Here is an 18,604-nt window from a genome sequence, read left to right as displayed (position 1 = left end):
GAACAGCACTACACTGGTGTTAATCATCAAACCTGCCAATTTCTTTCAGTTTTTCAGTCAAGTTGGCATATATAGATTTTAAGCTACGGTACAGTATATTTAAATTTGATGGTGGACGTATTAAGCTTGGAGGTAGTGCTGTTTGGACCTCTTACTTTTCTTTTATGTAACGATCCCAGACAGCAAAATCCGTTATGTAATGTACCACTATTGTTTGTTTTATTTCAACTTTCTACGTAAGGTTGTTTACCGTTAAACAGAAACCGCAGTTGAACTGGACTTATCACTTATCCTACATTACAATTACATACAGTTCTCAATCTCAGCATGATTGCCTTTCAAGGGGAAATATAGCTTAGCCTTAGCTGTTTGAAGTTAGGAGAAAAGGACACCATGACTAAACATCATTTGCAAGTGTAGACTGTGGTAGATAAGTTCGTTTTTCTATTTTTAGAGTAATTTTCCTACACACAAAAACTTTTTGTTGTTATTTTTCTACTGCATTATTCTGAGTTTGAATGATAATTTTTTCCCATAAAGCAACTGCTTTTTTATTTGATAACATAGTAAGTCATATCACTGCTTCTCATGCGACACACATGCAACACCCTCTTCAAGTTATACTTTTTTAAGCAGTTTTCTTCCATGAGATTGTTATTTTATCTCTTGCTTTGGACGTTAGCTTGTGCAGCTCATTTTACGCGTTTCCGTTTCTGATATCTGGGTGCTAAAGAAGCAGGAATTCAATTACAGTATATTTATTTGCATCAGTGCTTCTCGACTTGGAGCGTTGTTGACTATTTTAGGGCCAAAGCACATGAGACTGGCCTAAGGACATTTTTTGAAAATCCGATCAGGAATTTTCTGTACCAATTTGTGGGAGCCATATTAATATTATACGACGTCTTCCTTTGATCTCAAACGATGCAACAAACAATCATCAGTTTAAGTTTACCGAAATCAAATTTAGCGTTTGCACCCAAACTTACTTTGAAAACCACTAACCCTAAAGCCGATCAGGGTCACTGTGTTAAATGTCACCTGCTACACAGTAGTGTGTGTGATAATACTAATATGATTGAGTAATATTGGGTCCTAGCGCAGTGAGTAGCTTTATAATGCTGTCAGAGCTTTGTCATGCAAGCGGTTTTAACGCTGCTGTCGCGTACGAGGGCAGGCAAACAGGTAACCATCTGGAAGCCAACCTTGATACAACCAAATTATTATTTGTCATGTTTTTGATACAATCAAATTTCCTCACAACAAAATCATAGTTTGTTAACAAAATCTTTTCAGGCGATCCTAACTTGACAGAAACTTATTTGCAATCAAACAAGCATTTGTCCATATGCGAGGAAGAACCCCCGGGACTGACAGCAGAACAACTAGAGACCATGTCCACATTCGTTGAAGTTTTGAAAGAGACGTAAGTTTGTTTTTATCCTGCCTATTCCACATGGGCTGAAGATTGAATTAAACGGATTTAAAGGCAAGGGAGCCAATCTTTGTGCCCTCCTTCAAGCATATCATGAAGCGTCTTACCATGACACAGCTGCGTGCTTTTCACCTTTTAAAAGGTTGTCTTATGTTTTTCCAGGCTTTAATCAGCACTATCTCGGTAAATACAAGTTGTTCTTTTAACATTGCCTTAAATAACACCAGACATTGAAGCGATATTAAAACAACTTGTGATTGCTAAGATGGTTTTGATTTGGTTTAGATTACAAATTTTTTTTATCTACCAACGTAAAATAGACATATTAATGGCGTAATGTCTTCAACTCGGTATCTGGCTGTTCACTCTTGGTGATGATTGATTTTTGCAGCATGTCTGCTTGAAGGAGCTATCACAGTCTTCTTGTAATTGCAGTGACGTAACACTTAATTTGGTTGTTTTAAATTTGATCAACGTAATTTTCTTTACACATTTTCAATATAGACCAACGTTCGAACGGCATAATTGGTTCGTTTTCGTCAGTTTTTGGCGGCCCAGCTGCTTGCAAAATGCATGGTGGAAAAGTGTTTTCAGTCAATAGTCATGCAAAATAAAATCTTTATTCTGCTTTTCAGCATCGATTGTTTAACTAAGACGTTGGCAGTATTGTATAACTATGTTTATTCTTGAATTATTTTCAAGTCATATTTTCGACAAATCTTTTATTTGTCTTGAATCGAAAAAGTTTTGCAGATTTTTTCAACTCGTCTTTTTACAGTAGTGTTCCTCCTTATTGATTTTCGCATCGATTCTTTACATAGAGATGTCGAAATTACGTATAAATTAATAGTGACTTGCTCAAACACTACCAAATCATATTATGGCTGGCCTATTGTCACAATTTGCCCTCTAGCAGTCAGCCGTGTCTTGTGTAGATTTTGTATACGTATTGGCAAACTCTTTGACGACTTTATCGACACGTGGTGAGAGCAGGCATTGGGTACTAATGCAATCAATTGAAAAGAGTGATTCAACATGGCCTTTCTCCTCAGATCAAAGATTTCCGATTGGTGTTCTGGATTGGCTGATATTCTTCAACCTTTACCCTTCCCCAACGAGTAAGAAACGTGTTTATATTTAATCCTATATTCGGTCACATTAAAAGTTCATTTTGGAGCACTACCAAAGCAACTACCACCACCAAAGCAACCCACTCTTTTTACTTATTAAAAAGTCACAATATTATTAGCTGAACTGATGTTTTTAAAAGGAAACAGAAATTTTGTGAAGGGTTACTTTGCTTTACTTTTGTTAAAATATCACAAACATCTAGTTACAACTGAGGAAGGAACTGATGATAATGATCTTCAACACTTCTAACCTATGCAATGCTTTCAAACCTGTGCAATACAAGAGTTTTAAGAATAACTTTGCAGTATTGCCAGACATTTTATGCCTCGATGGTAGCTGAAATCTCAGTTAAACAAAATTAATTTTTTACATTGAACATTTGAGATAACACGAGGAGGTATCGAACTGAGGTTTACAGGTCACTTGGGTTGCAAGTCATTCATGTTTAGGTTATGCAATTCCACTGCAGTATGTGAGAAACCACATCTGATAAATCTGTCAATTGGAATTAGTGGTAGCAACGGGAATTGTGCTTACAGCCTGAGTGGCACTGGCTGTTGCTCGAAAGTCACCTGTCATTTGCTATTGCCCATACGCATATGAAGGATTGAAAATTCAAACTTAGTTTAAAAAATCCATATTAGTTTGCACTTCTGAAATGTTGCGATCGTATAGTTACTTCAATTAATCATGCCGGACTCACTGAGTGTGTAGAAGTTTATATCTATTTTTGGAAAGAAAGAAAGGAAAATTTTGAATTGCAAAGCAAACTAAATTTCTTGTGTAGTTATTTTTGTCAAAATCTTATGGACATTTTTGTACTACAGGGCGATGGACAACATCCAGTTTACCCGGTAAGTGGTTTTTAACGTTTGTCTTGCCCACATAGGCGAATAATTAATAAAAAATTAATTTGATCTTAAACCATTCCAAATTCGGTACTTGATGTGATAAATTTGTGCCTTGATTTTGTTATATCCTGATCTTGCTTCAGCTTTGACCCTTGTGTTTGTGTAAAGTTTGACAAGGCTTTAGCGATAAAACCTTGATTTTGAAATATACTGCGTGTTGCAAGTGCCAATTAAGCGATTGTGCAAAATCACTTAAATTAACCGGAAATTAAGTTTTAAGTTTTGCACTTACAAAAACGTTTGCACATGCATTAATTTTCTAATATTTGTTTTTTCAATTTTTTATGAAAATTCCCTTGACATTTTTCTAACATAACTTGCTAATAGAATTTCATAACTTTTGCACAGTCAATTTTATGAATCAAGTACATTTTTGGCCGCTTGCCGTCACGTCACTTCCGCTGACACAAAGGAAATGAAAATTCAATACTCACTCCAGTTGAAATTATGCAACGAGTGCACGGAAACTATTGTTTCGTGCCACGCATGCTTTCATTGTTTAATAAAGGTTATGAAATACACGCAAGACTGCACGACGGTACATACAGTATATTTATTGTCGACCGGAAGTCATATCACTGTAGAATTTTGCATTGTAAATTTGTTCAAAATACTCGTTTTTGATTTTGATCCCCTCAGTGTATCAAAACCTTGGTTCATTTTTAGCAAAATGCAATTTACACAGTATCAGTATATCTCCTGGTCAATAAAAGTTAGTAGAGCGGAGTTGCCCACAAGGCCATGCACACCTTGTACCGTTTTTTACAACCTAGTAGCAACAAAGTGTTGGGTATAAGAATTGGATGAGTCTGTGCTGGGTGTATATTTAATAATTAGACTAAAAATCGCTTTTTATTGCACTGAAGCTATACAATACATGCAAACACAATCTGCACGTTTTGATGCGATAATGTCAGTTTTGCATTGATAAGGTAAGAAAACCATTAACCCCTCAATTGTAGCTATTAACAACCTGTCAGCTTGAGCCATTTTGCTTTTGCGCATCAAAAATGGAAGCCATTCCTGACTTTGTTAAGCAAAGCCTTTGATGCCATGGCGTGTTATTGAATTTCTAAAGTTTTATAAATTATTCAAAGTACTGCAGTTTTCTCGATACATTATTCAAAAAAGCGCTGATAATGAATTGTTATTCGCATTCGCAATTTCCTGGAAGTGAAAACTGCCTCAGCGAATATCGTAGTCTTTTGACTCACTAAATCAACTGACCAATGTGGCCATTTTTGCATCGTATCGACGTCAGGTGAGGTTGAAGCGATTTAAATCTTTTCTACCTGAGAACTAACAAGGCCCAAGGGACAACGTTTCATACCAGATCTATTTTTAAGTTGCTTTGGAATTGTTTCGTTTTGACTGACAGTTCCTGCAGTCAGCAGTGAAGTAATTGCGGTCATGTGACATAAAAGCTTTTTTTGAATGAGACATTTAAGCGACAAGAGTCAAACGTCTTCATTATGGCTCGAAGTGATCTTTGTATCGATGTAAATATTGATCTTTTTGTTGAGAAACAGAATGAACGACACTTAATTATACGCTTCAAAAGAGAATGAAAAGTATTTAAGGACCATAATAATAGGGAGTGTTATTTATAGTCGGAGCCAGAAAATTTACAAATTTCTACAAGCTACTTTGTTGACCTGAAGTCTTAAAATTTTCTATTAAGATTGACTTTGTCATTTGATCAATGTTAATAGGCGTAGAACTAACTATTTAAATTTGCTTTCCACGAAGGCTTATGTATCCTGTGATAGAGCAGTTGGCAGATGATCCTCGTGGCAGCGTGGTCCGTTGTCTTTTGTATTCTCGTGGTGGAAAGGATGGATGGCTTCAGGTGTACAGTCCTGACGGCTCAGCATGTGAAGACGAAGGGAAACTATTCACCAAGATGGTTGGTTTCAATTTTATATCAGTTTTGTACTGACAAAAATTTCATTTCAAAATTTCAAAAGTTTTACAACCAACCACCATCAATTGCTGTATAGGTCTTGGGTCATGCGGAGTTCTGTTTTTTTTTTTTGCGAAGCTTTAAGATTACTGGAAAGCAAGAAGTAACCATAAGCATCAAGTCGACTTACTGTCGGAACGAGCTTATCAATTATTTATTTCATGAGTACAACGAATATCATATCCTAGTAACCTCTCCTCGTATTCCAGCAGTTTGTAATTTTCATCTCAAGTTAACCCAAACCTTGTATCAGGAAAGCTTCACTCAATAGGTTATCAAAGACGAATTTGCTCGCTTTTCTTCATGGTTTATTTATAATAACAAAAGCGTTGGAGGTAACACGCTGGTTTCTCCTTTATTTTTGTGATAGCCTTTATTACGTGGCGTTGACGCAAGACCAGATTATAAGAATTAATCATTTTGAATCTGCGTCCCGTCACTCAACAACTGACAGACTTCCTTCCAAACAAGTAGGAAAGTTAACAATACTGAATTGAAAAGAAGACACATTCATAGTCTGGAAGCGCAGTCTATCAGTGAATGGTTCCTAACCTGAATTGTATTTTTTATGTTTGGTCTCACCCACCTTTCGAAGGTTACTTTTTGTGTGGCATGCGTTTTATTTTAAAATAAATTTTGAATGTTTTATACACTTTAAACTGCAAACTCGTTTCTAAATTCAAAAAGAATATCACTTCAAATTTTTTCCGTCCTTCTGACGTGACTAAATTTATTTTTACGTTTATTAAACGTAACTGTTTTGAAGATGGAAGCTCTTTTGAACCCGGATGTGCAAACAGGACAACTGAAAAAATTTCTAACCACCATAGCGGAACGTCACTTGCAAGTGGTGGTCATGCTCGCATTGAGAGAAAACACCGTCATGATATCAGTAAGTGCTCATAGAAAAAGTCGATTTGAAGCAAATGCCATTTTTCTTCACTGGTTGAAACTTGAAAAATTGAATGCTACTTGAGACTGACTTAAGCCGCATTGAAGCCATTGATTTTTGAAACCTTGTTGAAAAAACGTCCAATATGATATCTAATGATGGAAATGCAAATGAAATAAATTTTAAACGTAGTTTTTACGCGTTTTTTTAATTCAAGTTTTTTTCAGTAAGTTTTTTCCTTTGGTAGATACTGCATCAATTTTTTTTTTGAAATTTAAAATCTTGCTCAAAGTGTTCATTCTCCATCTTTGGTTCAGACATAGACAACAATCTTGTAACAACAACTCTATCGTGGTGAAGTGTCATCTTCGTTCTCTATCAGGTTCTCCGAAGCATGCTTGATATGGGAATTCTTACGGACGAGCAAAGTCAGCTGCAAGTGGTTTCAGCCCTGCGATGCACCCCCGCTGGTAGAGCGGCGTACGATCAAGTAAAAACTTTACTCGAATCTCTCATCAATTGTCAAGGACCCACAGAATTCACTCTCTCACCGAATTCCACTGTAAGTAGACGCCAGTGGCGTATATTCAGGGTGTTCAAGGTGTGCACTGAACACCCCAAGAAATCCAGAAAAAAAGAAAATTTCCATCGGTTGTCGATGTTCTTTACTTTCATGATATTCTAACATCTTGCTGCATGCTGATTGCTTTCTTTTCAATTGCAAAACTCGACCCCTTCTAATTTTAATACTCCAACGTTTGAGGTCATTGCCTTTAATTTTTTTCGGTCATTACCTTTAAGCTGGGTGTGCACTGACAGCTTGGCGAGTGCTATTTAAAATAAACAATTAAGAAAAATGACGCCACAAGGCAGCGAAAACAGCAATGGTTTTAGGTCAGCCAGGCTGTGCACTTGCTGATCTGCACACCTTGGCGCGTCATTGGGGGAATCCCAGGCAATAGCAAGTTTTAGCTTGTTGGATTAGAGTTTGAGGTGATCAGAGTTGGAAACAAGATAAGATAAAGTGTTTTTTATGCACCAAGTGCCAGTAAATTAGGACTAGCTTGTCTGAATCTGCAACAAAGCTTATGGCAACAGCCAATATCATTGATGCACCATTCTAAAACAACACATCTAATCGTTTTGTAATTAGAGTGTTTGTATGTTACCGGTACTGGTATTGTACCTTATTGCTGAAACACCTTAATTATGTAACAGGTGCCAGCTGACTCAAAGTCGCTTTCTGTGTCTCCTGGTTTGTCTCACATTAATTATTGCCTATGTTTGTTTCCTCTTGGGTGTACCACCGGTACGGTATATAATATAGCCTATAAATTAAAATGTGAAGCCAATGAACAAAATGATACCGGTACTGATAATAAAAAAATTGGCTAGTGGCTAAAGCTGCGTTTAGACTACATCCGTTTTTACCACATGTTTGTTTTTAATTCGCTTGTACAATGTACATTTCTCTCGGTGTTGCAACCGTGCAACAAGGTGTTGCACGCTTTAACTTTCGCGTTTTTTCAGACTCCTGCTGTGTTATGGCAAGTAATATTGTTCGTTTTGATGGTCGGAAATAAAAACTGAACTGAAGTATGTGACTTTAGAAATGCAACTTAATGTTTGATATTATTAAGTCTTTCATTCAATAGGCGCTGTCAAATAAATATCTATTTTGTATTCTTCTCCATTCCAACAACATTATTTTTGTCAGTTCTGTTCATGTTCAGAATTTGTGCGGAAAATGCTCTCAGAACGCACCAAATTCAATGTTAATTTTAAAAATTTTCTGGGGCAGCCCCCCCAGACCCCCCGCTGTTGCTTTGCCGTCACTGAACACCCTGTCAAAGTGGTCACGGTACGCCACCAGTAGACGCCTCTTCTGTGAAAAAGCAGGGCCATTTTTGTTGTATTCATTTAGCGTTTTATTTTTAACGTCAGACAAACAGCCAGAAAAAGCCGTTACAGTTATTAACTTCTAACATCACTTTCAACGCGTTCAGCTCAATACTGATCTGCTATTAGCAGACAACAAGGAGCGTGTGCGTTTCGCTATCCACTTCGGTGTAAATGCGGACTTACGATCATGAATATGCATTACATACAATACATGCATGCACACAATGCATGTATTGTATAATCTTATACATGGATTGCACTAAACTTGTGTTTTTAAAATGAAGTTTTTCCAAATAAGACGTTGTTGCTGAAGAATCTTCCAAACAAATAAGCGCATTAACTTGAAATTCATTTTCTTCCATCGAATCCTTTGTATCAACTGGTTGCAAATCACTTTTCAAATCAAACCACTAGCCGCCCCGATAGCTCAGTTGGTTAGTGCGTGACTTCGTGAACGAAAAAGCTTCAATATCAAGCGGCGCTGGTTCGACTCTTGAGCAACGCATTCTACGGACTGCTCTCCATTCAGCGGCATCTAATGGATGGAATAATACCCAGGCAACAAGACTTCAACAATTGGAAAACTTCACTCTACCAATCTCGGTAACCGGCCCTGCGTCAAAAACCTCCACAAGATTGCAAAACTACCAGGATTAACTTATCAAGGCTTTGCCCAGTCCGAGGATAAAAATTCAAAAACCAAACCATCCAAACTTTTGCACTAACCATACTCAAGTCATTAGCACCTGTCTTTGTGTGGGATAACAAAGATCGTGATGGCAATGTTGTGGAATACCTGAACATGAGATCCATTGTCTCGTGGGTCACTTTTCTTGTAAACAAAATTACGGCAAACTTATGTAACGTGGGTTCAGACTACATCAAGTGGTTGTAGTTAAATTATGGGTTACAATCTTACGATTTGGAAAGTGATTTACGGCTATGATTTGCAAAGTTATGCCAATTTGACCAACTATGACGTAATCCGTCGCCATCTTCCTTGATGCTATTTTCACCTTTTGACTTTTTCGTTTTTTCAGACAACTATCATCCTTCGTTAACCTTGCGCTAATGTTTATCGTTTGGTTTTAAACACTTCACTTTGACCTAACAATTTTTCACGTTGAATCAACGTAGAGTTATTTATTAAAAAGGGCTAATTAGCAGCTAAACTTCATTTGACGTGGAAATATTTTTAGAAACAAAATGTCATGACTCTATTTCAAAAACAGGATGCCGACTTGGAAACACTGCTTGGGACCGGAGGATGCAAAAGTCTGCAATCACTCACGCTGTCTTGCACACACGTGACTTCACAGTCCAGTGCTCTCATTGCGGAGCTACGCAATCTCAAGCATCTTAACCTGTGGGCCACCAATGTGAGTTATTTCAAAGCTCTTGAGCAACCTATTGCTTGTGAAAATACAATTCTTGAGCTATTGAAATGGTAGCTTTTTAAATTTTCTTAGTCATTGCAGCTATCATTGCTGTAATTGTCAAATGAAATCGATTACAAAAAGAAAATACTCATACAATCAGTGACTGTCAATTAAGCTTCTGAAGTGGATTGCAAAAATCTTATTATCAATCAATAGATTGTATAAGAGAACTTGTTTCATGCCCAGTGTTTTGATCTTGGGTTGAATGCCCAGATTGCTTTTGTTTTTAATAGTTTCGAATCCTCATATAAGTCTGGAAGTTTTTGAGGTTCGGCCATGGTGCTATTTCCAGTTGGCCACAGAGTTTGGTTGAATGTAAAACTTTTTGTCATCCAGTTGTATGTGATAGAGCTCTATGACAGTACTTAAATCTGAAGGACTTTTCCCTCAAAACTTTGCAATTTATGGCTATTTTACGTAATACAAATGTGGGGGTGACATCAATGCAGTTTTGTGGACCCACATCTCGGTCGTAACTTAAAGGCCGTAAAGTGCTCCCTCTTTCCATCTGGCATACTTTGAAGACAACTCATCAATTTTGCATTTTCAGTTTGATGACCAGGGCTTGCGCGTTCTCTGCGACAGTTTGGATTTGCAATATCTCAACTTGTGCGAGACCTATGTCACTGACGAAGGCATACAATGCCTCGAAGGTTAGTGCATCACGATTGCTCTCTGAGTCAACCGGAAGACGTTGGTATCAAATAGATCACGTTGTTGAGAAAAACACAAGGAGTTAAGGAAGTGCTGTTTATCGCAAATGCCTATTTATAAAACTCGTGACGATTTTCTTACCATTTTAGCTTTTGGGCTGATCTCGTGTTGTTTTTCCACAGCTATGCCCAGCCTTGAAGAGCTCAACCTGTGCAGCACAGACTTGCAAGCCAGCACATTCCTGAGACTAAAAGAACACTTGCCCAACTTGAGGGATTACTCGGTGTCTTATACCGATGCTTTTGGAGATGTATGACACTGTAACCTGTTGCAAACGACTATCTTTTTGCCTTAATTTGATCTTAAAAGTCGTATAAGCGACGTAAAATTGCGACAAAGAAGATTGTGCTCATGTCTAACTGAGCTAGCAAGTTATTCTCTTTACGTTGTTTTAACATCTGGCGACACTGAAAAGATGTAAAAAGGGCAACCTTTGCGAACTGAGAAGCGGTGATGACGTATTTACGAGCCGATATCTGCCAACGTATTTAATATTTATTACATTTCCAAACTTATGTCTACAAAACTGCAGCACAGGATCTAGGACATGCTGCCAACTGACGTGCTGATGGGCAGTTGCAGTGTAACTCAAAAACAAGACTTATATGAGAAAACACTTTGAATTTTCACGTGGGAAGTCCTTTTTTTCTTTGAAAAGAACTCTGTCTTTTCATAGTTTTTTTGTGTCATTGTTTTGTATATATTGCAGTCTCGTTATGGGATTCGTTTTTTTATTCTTTATGTGGTTTTCGGAACAGTTCCTTTAATTTAGAGCGTTTGATCAAACTCGTCCCACAAACATTGAGTGGACGTTATTTACCGAAATTCCTAATGTTACCGCCTAAGCTTTTGCCTACTAAGAAAATATTTTCAGGCAAAAGTCAATTAACTATCTACAGTATCTATCTATACGATTTAACGTCTCTTGGTTCCCGGATTTCGAGGAATCTTTAAAATGATTTATTCAGAAACTGTTGTACATGGCGACCTTTATACACAGGCCATGACAACGTGCAGCTTCAAATTTGACTGAAGGCCGATCTGTCATTAGCCAAAATCGCTGGTATAAGTTGATAGTTTGAGTATTAGTTAATAAATATATTCTTTGTGTATATTTTGTGCCATTTTGAGTTGCTTTTGTGCTATTACCATTCAAATAACGCACTAGATTTTGGCACTTTGCTGGAAATCCTAAAAGCGTCAGACAACACTGGTAATTGGGAAAAATTTGTCATTTTTTTAACATAAAATTAGGAGTTTTGCAGTGATTTGAGATTCAGTGACCACACTTTGGCGATTTGGATTCTTTAAACTATTATTTCAAAGGGATGTAAAATAAATTTAGCTTAGAGTTCAAAATCGAAATTACATCGGCCTTCAGTCAGGCCTCCAGTTTGCACGTTGTCAAAACTATGCTGTTGTATAACATGTGGATAATCATGTAATTAAAAATTTGAATCCCATCTTACACACAATTGCAAACTGTGATTCGTTGGCTTTAGCAGTGTAGCTTCAAAGGGAAATACACGTTCCAATGGTCGTCGCTTGGTGTTGGAATAAGTTAAAACTATGACGACCCATATATATACAGGCCATGCCAATATGCCAAATTTAACTGGTGGCCGTCCTGCTACCCTTGACAAGTCAGAATCGCTGGTGCAAGTTGATGATTTGAGTAGTAAAGATAGTTTTTGTGTATATTTTGTGTGATTTTGAGCTACCTTTGTGCTCTTCTTATGAATAATGAACTAGATGAGCATCTGGCAACACTGATAACAGAAAAAAATGCCATTTTTTAAAGTGAAAGTACGAGTTTTACAGTGATTTGATATTCGGTGGTCGCATTGTAGCAATTTGTATTTTCTTAATTATCATTTTAAAGATATATAGATTGTCCACGTTGGCAAGGCCTGTATGTATGTATAGATCGCTACGGTTGGAACTAAATAGTTTAAAGTGTTGGTCAAAGACAACTTCTTTCTTACGTCAGTTTAGTGTTTCGCAACGTAAAATCGTTGAAAAGCTGTTGATGTTTAATTACGTATTACTGTATTGAAATTAGAAACGCTATCTCCGCTAGGAAAATCCATCGTTTTACATTGATTCAATATCAGCAGACGTTGAATCAACGTAACAAGAGCGGTTTCATTTTCCCACCTGTTATTATTATTTTTTTTCATCACGTTGCTACAACGTTGTTACTTTTGCAGTTTTTTATCAGTTTAGAAAAGGCTGATACCTTTGATTAGTGTCAAGTTTGCAAAGTATTTTTGTAACTGACGGCGTTTTAAAAGCAACATTATCGTTGAATGTCAGTTTGTCATTCAGCTAAATTAATTGTTTTCTGCATGTGGGCCTTTCTTTCAATCATTGACGTATTATTTATTTACAGTGTTACGTCACGTTGTGGTATTCGCTTTTTGTTTTCATCGTTAAATTGTTCTTTTTCGCTTTTATTCCGCGTCAAATCGTTTACAAGAACGTCGTTAAAAAAAGTCAGAGATCTGTAGCATGAGCTTCGAAATGAAATTGCATGCAAAAAGAAGGTATTCTCTGATGTATTATTGTTGTTCTTTTTTTACTGTGTGCTCCGAGCAAGTTTTGTCATTATTACTATGATTAAAATGCATAGTTCTCCTACATTTGCCACTTGCCATTGCCTTACGGAATTTTTCAGTTCAACCTAGATCTGTGCGATATCAAATTAAAAAAGTTGTTTTGCCGTTTTAGGTCTTATTTGTTTGTATCAATCGGTTGCATATTGTGCAGTGTGCACGTTGCCTTTACATTCGACACGGTTGTTTTGATGTAAGTTGTGTTTTTCGCTTCGTTTTTAAACTGTGACAGACATTTTTGGTTCCACACTCCACAGTGTATGCTGACAGCATGACTAAGCAGAAAATGGGACTTCATTTTCTTGTTCTGCGTTTATCCTATCACAGCGAGTAACCGATGTGGGATCTGTTTTACTGAGTGAGCAGTGGAAAACTGCTTCACTAAGATTTGAGGTTTCAACATTTCCTAATCAACAAATCTATCACTTTTTACATTGATTCAACGACTATAGACGTTAAATGAATGTAAAAAATGGACTTGTTGGTCTATTAAAATTGTCGTCCCGTAATTCAGTGACATTCCATTTTTTTCTTTTACAGCGATCGTACACAGTTGTCTGCCAGAAAAGCGCCAGAATAACCGTAATTTTATTATCGCCCGAACCACCCTGGAGTTTATTGCACCAGCTGTCTGTTCTGTTAACAAATGGATTAATGTGAGTTTGGCATGGAGCAGCTAAATCCATTTTCGGGATTTTTGCTTTACTTTGGTACCACAAACCGCATGTAAGGCAACGACGATCAACGGTTGTGAAGATTATCGCCCTCCCCCGCAAGTCTCATTTGTAACAGCATATCTTATCCCAGTCAGCTGTTGCCTTTTTTCGCTTCGTTTTAACGTCTCCAAACGTTGAAGCAATGTAGACTACAATGATCCTCTTTGGGGATAACAGCTGTTTGAGACTTTTTGGTGCTTCGGTGAAAAAAAATGAAAACTTTTGATCTTGAATACATCTCACACTAAACTTTCTAACAACTTGCTTTTCCCGGCAAAACCACACTCGTCGTTATTGATTGCTTGCGACACTACCAGACCTCCCAAAGCGGTATGAAGGTGTCACGTCTTGGCCAAGGGTCAAAATTACCATCTTATGCCGATAAAGTAACTGAATATAATGAAACAAGAAAGTTATACTGGTTAGTGAATGCGCATGTTCTGAAGATAATTATGGAAGGAGTAGCTTAGATTGAAATTAGCAACCTTGTGTTTGTATCTAGTTGTACTGTTATCTTACCAGTTTAATCAGCTGTATGAAGATGTTTCAAATGTGACCGATTGATTTTTTATGCACTTTATGTTGCATGATTGCTTCCAGTACCCAAGAATTTGTCTGTTTATAGGTCTGACTGCCAATGCTGGGCTGCTATTGGCTGTAGCCTATTGCGCGTTATGGCACAATTTACCAGCAACAAAACAAAAATATTTTTTTCAGTATGTGAGAATGAACTGCTGTTTTGGTTCTGTATTTACGAGATCAGTGTAACTGTATTGCAATGCATGATGTGCAAAGAATTAAACGTGTAATTAAAATAAATTTATCGAAACTTGGACATACGATTTCCGGTTGTGTTCAATTGTCTGGTTAGCTGATAAATAGTTGCTCACAGAAGGGAACTCGTGGAAGTGGATCTCTATCAGTCTTTAACTCAGATTTTAGAATCAAAAATAGTCTTTAATGCGACTCTAATGTACTATGCAAGATTCTGAAAAACACAGATAGACCTACATTGCTCGCAAGTGGTTAGGAATCATGTCCGCTGCAACCTCAGTGTGAGGTGTTGAAAACGCTGGTCGCGTTTCGTTTGGTCGGCCCATTGACTTTATGCCGACTTCATTGAATTCTAAAAGTTGATTCAAAATATTGTTGCAGACGGATATTACTCGTTAAAGAATTTTATAATTATATAAATGTATTGAGCTCCAACAGGCGTCGAATTTCTCCATCATCACTGGCCAGCTTTTTTATGTTATCTTTGCCTTCGCGCATTGGACTTTTAGAGCCGGCACATGAACTATAATCTTCGTTTGAGTACTTCCATATACATCTTGTGCATTAATGCAAGAGTTTTCAAAAATACTGTAATGACACTTGTTTTTGTAAATAGCCTATACTTAGTCTACCACTTACGTTAACCTACAGACTTCTGCGTGGTGAGATGGCGTGGCTTGCTGGTCGGCACGTTTGTTTACCACGCAATAATACGTCACTTTTTATCGAACAGTTACAGAAGTATCATCGTCTGAATCAGTTTGAGACATGACAACAAGATCTCTGTTTCGGTGATCGCAAACTACTAAAAAAAACTAAAGCGAGTCGCAATCAATTGAAGGCAAAGTGATTATTTGATTCGAAGTAACTCTTTTTGAAAAGTCTGAGTCATCAATAGCCTAAATATTAGACCACAACTATAATTGACCCTGCACCAAATAAATTGACGAAAAAAAGCATTAACCAAACTACACTTCTAACACCGCCGATCGAAGAGGATACCAGAGAGTGCTGAGAGCAAAGAACATGTATGCTGAAACAAGGTTGAAAATACAATAGGCTATCAACACACTAGGTGGTGGTACAAATGCACAGCAATAGCCTACTGTAAAAATGATTGTTACCAAAACGCAAAACGCTATTATCTGTTGGCTCTCAAAGATGACGGGCTCGGGCTTCCTTTGTCCCCCCGCTTAACACAGCACTGCTTCCACTCTATAGGCTTACAGCTAATTTTATCTCCAAAAATAATTATTTTGAAATGAATAAAAAACATTATTATTAATAGCCTACAGCTTACAATAAATGTTTTGAATTTTCAAAATGCTTTTAGGCTACTGTTGTAAACTATTTCAAACAGTTTTCAAACTTAGCTTAGGCCTACTCTAATTATATTACGAATGTTTTGCCCTTTGCTAACTTTGGGGTAGCCTACTGCAATTATATCAGTTTATGTCGGGGCGCAAAACAATTTTTGTGCAAAAGAAAAAAATAACTTTAGTGAACATTTGTGATAATCACTGGAGATTATCAATTTTATGTTTAGAAATATCAATGCAGGAACAACCGACATGAAAACGACATTGATAAGGATCAGTATAATGATTTCAGGCTTGCAATAAAATGGAAATTTGTAAAAAAAAAATCCGTTTGCTGATAAAATCAGCACACCTGCAGTAGCAGTGGTTATTACAATATTATCTCGTTGCGTGCATTTACTTTATATCAGAATTAACTTCGCCTTGTGAAGTTTTATCTATTTTGCCGTTGTTGTGCAGAATTTAAGACACAAAATATAGACTACGTCATATTAACATCATCATCCACAAATTTAGTTTCTCATTCAAAACTAATAATAATTAAGTGGTGTGTTTTGGGTTGGTTCGCAAGCCTTGGGGCGTACCTCGAGGTACTTGGTATAGGCTACAAAAGATGACAACCAAAGCAATTTTACGTAATGTCGATTGATTTTACTAACAAGTTAGCATTTTGATTTATGAAGCTTAATAGGCCCAGCCCAGCTCCTATTGAATCATATAGGTTGGGCTACAATGGTTAATCAAAGCTTCAAAGATAGATGATCCTGGTCAGAACAGAACGTTGAAGGCAGCATGGCAAAAACAACACAAAATTTCATGTTACTGTATCAAGGTTATGCTAGGTTTATCTACTTTTGAAAAAGCTTGGTAACTTCACAGACTAAGAAAAAGATTTGAGTCTTTTTTATACTTTTGGTTTTATGCAGTCTACTCTGCAATAAATAAATTAAAGTATTTTTAATTTCCAGCCTCCTGCTCAACATCTCACCAGTGCGTTGTTGACTTTCTGCTTTCAGCTAAGTGCGGCGTGAGGGGACAAGCCTCAAACTGATCGCAAGCAATGGCATAGTTTACCACGTTCACAGCAACGCGCATATTATGACCGGATTGTAATTTAAATTGAATGGAAGATACAAGAAGGAAATTTAAAAAAATGTGGTTTTTAAAAAAATGAAGATCATCAAAATCTAGTCGAAGCAGAAATGATTGAAATAAAATTAACTATACAATTGGTAAAAAGTGTAAAGGCTTGTTCATAAACGCTTTTGACAACGTTTGACGTTTTTAGTTTATTTTTGAGCTTATTTGTTGTCTTGTTTACTCAAAAACTGCTTTTTGTTTAGGACACACACTTTTAAGAGTTAAATTTGTAGAAGTTAGATTTTAATAAAAGTCTTGGTCAAAATTTCAGTTTAAAGTTTAAAATACTTTTTAATGAAAACTGAAGTGTCGGTTTTCAATAAAATATTTTAACAACGTTTTTAGTCCCTATTTTGATTCAGGGAAGATGGCGCCAGTTCGGAAGGAAGCAGACTTTACAATTTTTTTCAACTTGCTGACTTTATATTCTGTACAGTAGCGTAGCTGAATGATTATCTTTTTGCTTAAAAAAATAGCACTACTTTTCAGTTGTTTGAAAGGCTTGTAATTGAATTTCCGCAAGATGATGATGTTGTTTTTTGCTAGTTCGATTTATTTGTTTTTTGTCATTGTTTCATGTCGTCAAGTTATAGCCTATCTATTTTGTGAGTTGTGCAAGGCCTGGTGCGTTGCGCTTGAAATTGCTTTGCCCGTGGTAGGATTTCTTTGTGGGGTTTTCTTTGCCTGCCTTGCTCTTTGCTATGAGCTAAACGCATCAAGACGTGTTCCCCTTACGACCATCAGCACTCTTGATAACGCACCATGGCCTATCTTCATAGCAACTGTCCATACAAATCTTCAATATATCAGCTAAAGTTATGTAGGCTAATAAAGTTATAGCTTATATATGTTTATTTGTTTTGTAACATTTTTTATTTTTTTATTTTCCCTTTATATCTTAAATTTTTCTGAAGGTGTTGCGACCGTGCCAAATTTTTTTCAACTCAATAACTTACTTCGATCACAAGCACGTTTTAACGTTCGCGTTTTGTCGCTTCTACCTTTTTCTTGACCTTTGCTATGTTGACGTGTATTGTTTTGATATGATGGTCAGAAATAAAAAAAAACAACTAAACTAAACAACAACTAACTAAACTAATCAAACTTCTTTCTATCATCTTAGAATGAATGTGCTATTGTTAAATAGATGTGTCATTTATGCCGTTGATTAGGTGAATTTGAACTGGTTGAGCGAGCAAACCGAAAGAATATTTTAAAAAACGGAAAAAATGCATTTATTCTCCCATTTTTGGGGAGAACGTTTCTGTGTCCGCTACTGATTGATTCTATCCCTAAATCTTAGTTTGTCGCTAATAGACTACCGTCCCAGAGATGTTTAAACAAAAAAGTCTAGGCTACTTTTGAAAACTTTTCATCAACAAAAATAACTGTGGTCAAAACCATAAATTCGGATTAGCTTGTTTAAGCAAGCTGACCTACATAAAGGGAGTGGCGGTGTCGGTTCGATACAAGTAAAGTACTTTAAGCAGGAGTTTAACTTCAAAACCATTCTACATAAATCAATTAAGCTTTTATGCAGCATAAATAGACTTGTTTAATTGCTAATTCCGAAGTAAAAGCATCTTCAATTTTTTTCAACGCATTGGACCTACTTGAAATAGTTAAGTAATTCAAGGAATGGGATAAGGTTTG

At 36.7% G+C, this 18,604-nt stretch overlaps 1 protein-coding gene across 1 annotated transcript in view; it reads left to right on the top strand.

The window, feature by feature from the left end:
• The window catches only part of LOC145769052 (C-Maf-inducing protein-like), a 31,870-nt gene extending 17,310 nt beyond the window's left edge, over positions 1-14,560 (top strand). The window contains exons 12-20 of the mRNA XM_082580648.1: positions 1,297-1,426; positions 2,488-2,553; positions 3,394-3,420; positions 5,227-5,383; positions 6,207-6,332; positions 6,715-6,894; positions 9,467-9,613; positions 10,224-10,326; positions 10,510-14,560. Coding sequence (XP_082436774.1) covers positions 1,297-1,426; positions 2,488-2,553; positions 3,394-3,420; positions 5,227-5,383; positions 6,207-6,332; positions 6,715-6,894; positions 9,467-9,613; positions 10,224-10,326; positions 10,510-10,643 — 1,070 coding nt within the window. The 3' untranslated portion in view covers positions 10,644-14,560. The remainder of the gene's footprint in view (positions 1-1,296; positions 1,427-2,487; positions 2,554-3,393; positions 3,421-5,226; positions 5,384-6,206; positions 6,333-6,714; positions 6,895-9,466; positions 9,614-10,223; positions 10,327-10,509) is intronic.
• Positions 14,561-18,604: the final 4,044 nt, after the last annotated feature.

The sequence above is a fragment of the Aplidium turbinatum genome, chromosome 4, assembly GCF_918807975.1.
Source record: "Aplidium turbinatum chromosome 4, kaAplTurb1.1, whole genome shotgun sequence".
NCBI classification, from domain to species: Eukaryota; Metazoa; Chordata; class Ascidiacea; order Aplousobranchia; family Polyclinidae; genus Aplidium; species Aplidium turbinatum.
Note: the sequence above shows the minus strand (reverse complement) of the source record. Positions and strands in the feature narration are given on the sequence as shown.